Source organism: Bactrocera oleae, chromosome 3 (assembly GCF_042242935.1).
Source record: "Bactrocera oleae isolate idBacOlea1 chromosome 3, idBacOlea1, whole genome shotgun sequence".
Taxonomy (NCBI): domain Eukaryota; kingdom Metazoa; phylum Arthropoda; class Insecta; order Diptera; family Tephritidae; genus Bactrocera; species Bactrocera oleae.
This window is the reverse complement of record NC_091537.1, coordinates 20,367,292-20,378,094: the sequence shown is the minus strand read 5'-3', so window position 1 is coordinate 20,378,094 and position 10,803 is coordinate 20,367,292. Positions and strand designations below refer to the sequence as shown.

General features: G+C 33.1%; 1 protein-coding gene across 5 annotated transcripts in view; it reads right to left on the bottom strand.

The window, feature by feature from the left end:
• Positions 1-1,199: 1,199 nt before the first annotated feature.
• The window catches only part of bru1 (bruno 1), a 239,688-nt gene continuing 230,084 nt past the window's right edge, over positions 1,200-10,803 (bottom strand). For all 5 annotated transcript variants that reach the window (XM_070106206.1, XM_036366791.2, XM_036366792.2 and 2 more), the window contains one exon: positions 1,200-4,206. In XM_070106206.1, coding sequence (XP_069962307.1) covers positions 3,935-4,206 — 272 coding nt within the window. In that variant the 3' untranslated portion in view covers positions 1,200-3,934. The remainder of the gene's footprint in view (positions 4,207-10,803) is intronic.

Sequence of the window (10,803 nt, the reverse complement as noted above, 5' to 3'; positions counted from 1 at the left end):
TTACTTGAAGATCGAAACTATGTTATGTAATTTTTACCTCTAATTCATGATGAAGAATTTATTTAATATCTCTATTATGTTTGGTGACTAGCTTTAGTATAGTAGTCGCTAAGCAGCCGTGTACCGAAACGTCTATTATGCATGGCAACCGGTTACCTATCAAACGTAATGCTTTAGTATATAGCAAGAACTTGGAGGTATTGCAAAGTCTACATATCACCCACGGTTGACATTAATGGTCAATACTGTTATAAGAAACACACTTTTCGTCAAACAGCACCACATTAGATCCTAAATTTCATTAATACGCGCAAATATATAATGTTAACTAGTGAGTCTAAAGTCTCTGAAAACAATTTGAATAAAAAACAAATTCCAATGATAGAGTTGACTCCGGGCTACCCAAATGAAGCTTTATGATATTATTTTGAAGGCTAATTACAGCAGTTGTGTCTTTTATGAGTAAAAAACGGTCAAATTATCCTCCTACTGGCAATTTCACCAAAAAAACAAAAAAAAAGGAGTGTCATTCATGAAGAGCATTACTTGCAAAAATAAAGGACTGTGGGAAACACAACTCAAGTATAGTTTAAATCAATTAAGGAAAGTCCGCTAATATCCCCTCTTTATGAGTAAGTAACAAGATTCTGGTCGATCTGTCGATCTAAATCTGCCAATCTTAAGCGACTTAAATATTCGCTGTCTTCAATTCGCCAAACTTTAGAGAGTAGCGAATCGAACAAACTATAGAAGCTGTTCAAGCAATGACTGATATCAAAGATAGCGAGCAGGGAAATAGCGAATCGAAAACGACTATATCTAATACAGTAGCTTCAAAAAGTAGCTTATACTAAGTCACTAGAAGCCAGCAACTAGTGAATCATGCCAAGAAGAGGCCTTTCTGGATAAAACTTTTGTGGTTTTTTCTGGCGCTCATAAATATTGGCGTGAATTCAGTACCGTATAAATATGCAACTATTTTGCAACAACTAACTAATTAACTGTGATCTAAGAACTGCTATAAGCATAGCTATTTTAAATTATAAAATAATAATAATAATATTTACAACTTCAAACGTAACTCAAATAACATAAGCGAATTAAACACTAAATAAACCATAGATATATATATACATATGTGTATGTATGTGTGCAGAAAATACAACTACGCAAACGCAAAAGCAAATGAAAACACAAAATTTATACAGAAATTTCAAAGAGAAACAAAGCTTTATTGATATAAAATACAAGAATATGTAGTTGCATAATCGGTGTAAGCACGCCCCCGAAACGTAATGAGAGGCGCGTGATTTCATTTTACAAAGAACAAAGAAATTCAGCAAATAGTAATTATAATAATCATATATATATATATATATAGATAGATAATGCATTAAGAAAGCAGTTTCAAATATATTGAAAAAATAGGACTTACAAGTAAATGTGCATATATATGTATGTGTGTGTTTTATATTGTAATTGCCATGTAAAATGAGAGAAAAAAGAGCATAAATAACGAATTAACGTTCGAGTAAATACATAAACAGTATATGTATAAATGAAAAGCGTGTAACGAAATTTATTTAACGTTGTATTACAAAGTTGTAGAGCACATACATGCTTATACCATACGTGTGTGTGTGAGAAAAAACCCAGCAGGAAATTGAAGAACATGTATGATACATTGCAGTTTAACTTAATAATTGATGGTAAAGTAGTTTATTATTAATTTTTTCATAAAGTATCAAATAATATTTGTTAATTATTTACAAAAATATTTTTAATTTATTAAAAAAAAAAAAATTATTGTATATACATACATACATATCTTTAATCAATTTAAAAAGTAAGCAAATTTTTTTTCTTTACACAAATATAAAAGCGGTCTTTTGTTACAATATATATAATGCAAAGTAATATTTATAATATTTTTTTTTTGTGATTAAAATATTTCAAAATCTGCAAAAAAAATTTTTTTACACGAACCTTATCGCGCTTTACTTTATATAATTACATACATATATTAAATATTATTTACCAATTAATATTACTGTAAAAAAAAATATTTGAAACAATTTTAAAAAATGTTTTAAAAACTAAACTTATTAATTTTTTTTAAATAGGCACTAAAATTTGATATTTTAAAATTTTTTACCAAAAATATTTACAAAATTAAAAATAATATTTATTTATTTTTTTAACAAAATTATTATAGCAATTCTTTCTGACTAACAGAATTGATTTTATGGTACCCCAAAAAAAATTATTTTATAAAAAAAAATTGTCCAATTAAATTTTGTTTTATTAATTATACGCATGTATGTATGTATAAAGATAGAAAAATAGGTTGTTAATTAAAAGAAAATTTAATTTAAAGAAAAAAGTAAAACCATCAAAAAAATTTTAAATTTATTTTTTAATTATTTTGGAATCTTTCCTGCCAGGTCTTTACATATTTGCTTACATATTCTGCATGTATGTGCGCATTTTAATAAAATATAAAAAAAAAATTATACCTAAAAGCTTGTCAACCAAACGCTTTAACTAACAATATTTGCGAAACATTTGTGTTTGAAACATAATCGTGCAATTTTGTCACAGAAGTATCAAATTTTTACGACATTAATGTTTCATGTACAAAGAAAAATACGTATAGTATATATTTTTTAGTGCAATATGTATAAAATATGTTGTTGTAAAGCCTTTTAAATATTTTAAATTCACAAAATGTGCTTTCAGAAAGATTTGTGCACAAATTTTCACATTTATTGATATAACTTTGTGACAATGGGTTTGCATAAGTACAGTATATACAGCTGTACTTTTATTCACATACTTGAAAATATATATATATATATGCATTCTTCTTCATGAGCACATATTTCACTTGTGCTAACTCTTTGTAAATATGCATGTAAAAGCATAGCTTTAAGCTTAAAATGTGGTTAAGCGCATTTATTGTTTTTGCAGCGACACTTACTCCTAGTCATAGTGAATGCAATTCAAATATCGGCTATACAACATAAGACAATGTAAAATTTATTAACATTCTGTCCGTACAAAATATGAAAATTCGTTGTTCGTTTATATGTTATGTAACAAATGTGCAGTTATATATAAGATAAGATAAAAAAAATGAAATTACAAGAAGCCTGTGGGCAACAGTTAACAACTCAATTCAACGTCGTAAAATTTCTATGGTATTTTGTTTCCATAATTTGATAAGCTTACAACAAATTCGTGTAGTGAGAACTTCAAACAAGCTATAGCTACAGATAACTTAGAAACTAAATCCAATATAGATAATAAACAAAAATATATTTTTTGGTTTTATATTAACAATTCAACATAAAATTCAGTAATATATAATATATGTATATATTCATAATATTATAATATTATAATATTTTTAATTTGTTTTTATTTGCTTTGTAAGCAAAACTATTAAAACTACAAAAAAATAGTGAAAAAGAAAAAACATTGTGTACAGTTAAAGCTAAGCTTCCAGATAATACACATTAATTCAAAAACAAATTGGCCATAATTCAAGCAGTTACACGAACGCCTGACATTTGAGTAAAGTAAGCATGTGTGTGTGTGTGTTGTTAAGTATGTGTGTGTGTTTGTGCGTGTGTCAATAGCAGCTGTTTAATAGTTGCTTTGCCTGTATTCCTACCTCCCACACCAACAGCATTCCCCAACACCACCACAGCATACAGCCTTTGTTTGTTTGTGTTGCTGTACAACAGCTTGTCGACATCAATCCAGTAAGTTCAAAATGTTATTCACTATCTCTCTCTTTTATTCACCACAATTCTTCAATTCCTGACTTCAACTTGTTAGCTCCGTTCCACTCTCTTAAGTGCCGCTCTTCTGCATACTGTTCATCTTTGCTGCAGCCAACTTCGCGTTGCGACTCTCTGTCGCGTTGTCCCTAATATGGCTTTGATGCATCTTTAGGCTTCTTCAGCTGCACCTTTAAACGTTTGGTGCCGACTTGGAAGCCGTTCATCGCTTTAATGGCTACTTGCGCTGATTCGGGATTATCGAAGGAGACAAAGCCGAAACATTTGGAGAGATTGGTTTGCTTGTCGATGAAGACTTTGGCAGAGATGACATTGCCAAATGGCAGGAAAGTTGATGCCAAATCGGTGTCGGTGAATTCTTGCGGCAGATGGTAGATGAATAAGTTACAACCTTCGGGACCTGTAAGTGAGGAAAAATACAAAATTAAGTGGAATTGAAATAAAAGTTATCTTATTCGTTATTTGGTTTTGAGTATAGTCATTATATTGATGTGAATTTCAGGTGTTACATATGCGAGTTAAAGAATATCAGATAATCAGCATTTTCGTGAAATATTTCCTTGTTAAATATCGAAATGAAATATACATATGTATATATGATATTTGAGCTTATATATTGTACATTTGAAAATTTTACATACATTTTCTGAGCAACACAAATTTTAATAAATCGTTATCCATTTTTAGAACCTAATATGTATTCCATTATTAATATTATATATTAATTATGCTTTTATACCCTTCAAAAGAAATTATAAAAGAAGTTGGTTAAGAAATATGCTCCCAGGATACGAAAGGATATTTAGGTGTGCTCAAAATTTTTTTGTTTATGATAAGGGCATGGGGTTTAAATTCTATCTTTGTTTTATTAATATTAAGCGCTTGTAAAAAACATTTTAACTTTGTTACATATGTACTATAATAGGTATGTGTAGAGTAGAAGTCCTTGCTCAGCGATCATATTCGGCCTACAATATTCTCAAAAAATCGAAGAATAAGTCTAATCAGTCTTACTATCAATGACACCGACTAACTAAGAGATAAGTCTAATATGGGTGCTTGGCCAAGCGGAATTGCCGAAAACTTAAATACTGTTACGCTTGTAAGGAAAGACACTTTTGTCTCCATATTGGTATAATGGGAACAAGTTGGAGATCCTTAATCTCAAATTTTCAAAATCTTTACAAAATCTTATTTACAGTTGAGGACACCATTTTCAATTACCAGAATAACTCTCATCTGAGTAAGCTAACTGGCCCAAAAACCCGTGACCAATATTTGCGATTTTCTTCTATGCAAAACTTTGCATTCGCATAGATGATGTTTTATTGTCTCCAATTTTTCTACCTCCTGACAGCTTATATAACAGCAGGATTCTATAACAAAACCAGTCTGCTAGCATGTCTGCTAATTAGACAGTCGTCATGTGCGGCCCATATTCCATTCATGCCACGTTTGCCTGATGTTGACCAAGTTAGGGATTGACTTCACCAAGACTGAACTAAGTATATTAATAACATGTTTGTCGCTTAAATAAACACAAGTATCCAGAGACATACAAGTGCCCACTTTTTCGGAGTCTAGTTTAACTGCTTCACAGTTACCAGGAATATCACTATGTCCTGGAACCCATTGCAGATTTATCGTGAAATACTATGTTAGATGCACTAAGAGAGCAAGGCATTCAATCACTATCCCTAAGAGACTTTAATAATTTCAAAGCCGCTTGACTCCTACTTGTGAGCACACTCTTTGTTGAAAATATAAAAGCTTTCTTTAATTGCTGGGATCTTTGCTAGGAAGACACTAAAGTGGCCTGATAGACGGAAGGCGATTCTAGTATCTAATTTTGCTGTAAAGACACCACCTTTCCCTCGATTATCTAGTTAAGATCCATCCGTATAGTTACTTATTTCCATGGCTTTGGCTACCTTACCCTTATTTCTCTCCTTTCTGGAGGGCAACATTGGGAGAACATATGACTCGCTATCTTCATCGAATTCGGCACGGATTTTTACCCAAGGCAAAGGTGCAACCTCCTAGTAAACTATTTAGATCGGACCACTATAGCATATAGCTGCCACACAAACTGAACGATTAAAACCAAGTTCTGGACTGAAATCTTTTGTCTTCGTAAAGGGTATTATTTAGCATATTTTTTTGTTTCTAAATATTATTAGAGCACTAAGCTGTGAAAATTAAAATATTAGCGCAAAGCAAGCCTGCAAGCTTTTATCAATCTTCAGCCACAATGAGAATTTATTTAGGTCCACTAACCTTAGTACGTATATTTAGTTATAGTTATAAGCATGTACATATGTATTCTTGTATACATATTACCCATATGTATCTGTTTACGTTATTGTGCCTATGTTAAAGTTGTTAATGCCAACATTCTGCGCAAGTGTCTTAATCTAAATCAGCTGTGCAAAATATGTACATATGTATATAGGACACAAGCATGTTAATGGAATAATGGCCAACATAAGCCGTCGTTAACTAAATTGTTAGTGCTTTTTCCAGTTTAAGACAGAAAAGGGTGACAGCCGGCTGCGTCACACTTTTAGGTTGGTGAAGCTTCAAAATATGGCAATTATATAAAGAAAAGCGATATAAAAGCTTAGTGTTTAGTATATTAAAGGATATACTCGAATAAGCATATTAAAATCCCGTTCCAGTCAAACTGTTTTTTAAAGCACATATCTTACCTCGAAAAAAGACGATAACAAACACCCCAACTTAAGATTATGGAGAAACTCATTGCCGTTTATTATTTAATTATTTCGGTAAGTCTGTTAAAATTTTTAAAAAACATTCTTGAAACCTGTTGTGTTTCAAAGAAGCAACGCCAAAATAACCGATGCCTTGAAACAACCTAATGAAATTATCTTGAGCCACTGCATTCAGTTTTGGCACTAATTGGCATTTCCATAAACCAACTGATGTTGAGGAGTTTTATATTTTTGATAGCGAGCTTTTAGGCGACCCTTTCCATATACCGAACTAAAATGACAGCCGTTTCATTAGCTATGTTCTATCGCCATAGTTTTTGAACCGCTTACGTCTAAGCAAATATGTACATGTGTGCGTACTATATTACATGTACAATACACGTACGTACATGAGTGAGTGTGTGTGTGTTTGCTATTTAGCACTTGTTTCAGCGCACACAAGTTGCCATGGTGCAACGCCAGCGACTCAATGTGCTTAAATTCTCATTAAAGCGCACAGGCAATATAAAATACATACATATATACTAGTACACATTAGTTCAGTTCAACCGTTACACATAGTCGCACTTAACACCAAATGTATGCAGCTAGCTACATACATATGTACGTATGTGTGTATATTTTGTGCTCATGTCTGCTTTGGTAATTTAGGTTAATTTTCTACGGCTCTCATATGTTGCTTTATTTACATACTTTATTATGCGGCGCTCCCTCCTTTCTGGTGATTTAACTTTATGAGTGATTTTGGCGGTTTTTACGAGCATTTAACAAAACAGTCAAGCAAAATTTAATTGGTGTTAAAGTTCATTGGCTCTTTACGGCTCATATGCGCACAAGCTCATATTTAACAATAAAAACTCTGTTATATGACACTGCACCTTATCTGTCATTCTGGTGTTTACACTTGACACAACAAATTGCTTTGGTTGTATGTACAATAGGTATATTGCCAAAATTATGGGTGATTTGGGAGTTTAGACAATTTTCGAAATAAATTAGTGAAAAAAACTGCCGAGGTTAAAAAATAGAGCGTAAGCGCGAAGAGATAATGCTTTTACGAAGGCAAAGGCCGTTAAATCATAGTCGTTTTATTACATAACATATGCATAATTATTAACAAAAATATTTTTTTTATGTGAAAAGAATAATATTTCCGTGCTTAAAGTTAAAAAAGTTTAATTTGATTTATTTTAATACCCGCCGTAATATATTTAGTTCCAGTCACTATGACAATTGAAGAACTAGAATCAAATGGTTAATAAATGCCAAAAGAGAACATTTTGAAGAGACCTACGAAAATACTGTTTGTCGACAGTTATATTTACACTATATTCAATACCTTCTCGTTCATAAGCAAAACAAAATTAACGAAAATTGCAGAAGGAAAAAATATTGGGTGATTTTTCTAAAAATTTAATAAATATGAGATTTACTAACAGATAGAGTCGGCTCGACATGCTTCGAAATCTATATTTAGTGCATGTCAGTACGAACTATTTCACCTGGGTTGCGAGCTTTTTAATTCTAAGTAATTCAAACGGCTCTTAAGCTGTGAAAACTGATACGGCCGATGCAGCCAGTATAAACGGAAATTCAAGAATAGTTTTTAATTCCGTAATTAGTACTAATATGATTTTTAGTTTATAATTTCGTATTTGGGATAACAAAATAAATAATAATAATTAAAAGTTGATTAAAAAATGTTTAATGCATTATTTGCAACCCTGTATTTCACCTTGTCAAATGAAGGAGTTTTCCAAACAAGCACTTGATTCCAATTGTTCAGTTTGTATGGCAGCTATATGCTATAGTGAACCGATATCGGCCGTTCCGACAAATGAAGAGCTTTTTGGGGATTGGTTTGTATAAGTTAACGCAGTCTAATGTTCGGTAAATGTAAATTGTTTAGACTACATTGTTGCAGTCATTTCCGCAACTTAGCAAAATATAAAAGACGATACCCGATACTTCCACTTGTGGAATCGAGTCATAACAAACAATTCAAACCGTGGGAATCGCTGAGTCAACATACCCACAGGTGAATACTAATAACAAACGTAACAGCAGCGACGACAGCGGCGACGACGGTGATGGCTGTAGCTTAGGATAGAAATAAGTTAGGGTAGAATAGGGAGTTTAAGAACAGACTCAATAAAGCACACAAGTGCCCAAAAATAATTGGCGCCCAACCGCGGTTTGAACCTACGACCGAATAATTGAAAGAATATTACCAACAACTGAATCACTTGAAGGAGGCTAAAAGGAATTACCAACAACTGGATCAATTTCAATGGATAGCTTAATAATAATTGCGTAAGTTGAGTGCTCAATTTTTTTTTTCTTTTCAAAGTGATTCGTGGAAAATTGATTAATAGTGACAGTGTTGCGCTCTAATAGAGAAACGTATAGAGTTTTGCTGGTGGTCTAATTTGTAGTTTCGTGTTCGCAACGATTTGATGAGCGATAGTGATCTTGAGGGTTTATTAGAAAAGATCGGTAGTTTGCAGATCGCAAGGAATAGAAATATAGGTGTAATGGACGCAAACCAAATAACCGCTTTAGTACAGGCTGCCGTAAAAGGCGCACTGCACCAGCAACAGGAGTCCTTTTACCACAAATTGACACGACTGACAGAGCAAATTGCCACTTTAACCACAGTAAAAAAAGCCACATACTTACGAGCCTGTGAAAGTCATTGCAGGCATTAAATGTGAAGAACCTTTAGACCTGGTGAAGTCATTGCCAGAGTTTGACGGTCAAGTCAGCACCTACGTTTCTTGGCGTCAGGCCGCCCACACGGCTTACGAGGTGTTTCGAAGCCATCAGGGCAGCTCTAGGCATTATCAAGCCGTAGGAATAATTAGAAATAAGCTACATGAGGCACATGAGGGTCCCATTGCGGAATCAATCTGCACAAAGTATAGAGCAGACGCGCTTAGGGTATTCATTTCTGGTCTTAAAAGACCATTGTGTGACATTCTCTTCGCTTCTCGACCTGATGACTTGCCGGGTGCTCTGGCCCTGGCCCAGGAGGTCGAGGCAAATAGAGAACGATATGTGTTCGCTACAAACTTCGCTGCGTCTGCTGAAGATCCAAACAGATTTAAGAAGATCGGTGATAACAACTTAGAACAGAGATTGCGAACCCCCCAAAAAAATCCACATTTTTTCAATAGACAGCCGAAAAGGAACGGCAACGAAAATGATCAACAAGATCAACTAGTACCAATGGAAATAGATCCATCAGAATCACGGTTTCGCCATAATTCAAATTGGCGTCAGTCACAAAAAGTAAATCAACAACAATTTAGAAAGCGACAGGCAGAATCAGGTAGGAATACTGGACCTAAAATCCAGAGAATAAATAACTTAAGCCAAGGTAACCAAGACACAGCCTACAATCAAGAGGCGGAAGAAGATATAGAAAATCTCGAAGAGGAAGAACTAAATTTTTTAGGGGGAAGTCCCTGCTTCCGTGGATCGAACGAGGAGTAGGGAACCAAAACAATAAAGTTATCGAGTAGAATGCGCACAAGAGCGTACTAGGATACCTCATTAAAGTGGTAAACCCACTTTATTCAATGCTGCCAAGTTTTGTTTTAAAAATACAACGATTGTACTATTGTGAATGAGTTAAAAGACAAATTTGTGTCAAAAATGCAACTCTAAACCTTTTTTCATTGATTCTTAAAACTTAAGACTTGAAAATAATTATTATTGTTTTCATAAAAAGTAAGGCATTGACACTACTCGAAACTAAACTTTTTTCTTCAGCAAAGAAGAAAGCACAAAAAAATTGTGCATATGTCAGAAGACACATTGGTGGCGGAAGGTTGCACAGGAAGCTCTGGAAGTTTGTTTTGACAACTGATATAGCTTGTTCGATTCGCTAGTCTCTTACGCTCGGCGCTGCGAAAATATTAACTTAATATTCGTGTCAGTAATACTAATATCTGACAAAACTACGTGACTAGTACTCTCTTTTTATTAAAATTTGCTCCACTTGGATGCAGCCGTCTTTTAAGATTTCCAAATTTAGTAACCATATTTTGCCAGCTTCTTCGAGAATTCGCTGCATTCTTCAATAAAAGCCATATTAAATCAATAAACTTGTTAAAAGGAACTCACAATAGAATAATTTAAATTTTACTTTATATACAATAATTATCAATTAAATGAAACACCGCAATAAAGCATGTGAGTACATATAATACATATGTGCATATTAGTAGGCATATGTGCCTTGAGGCATTGTCTTGAGTCTT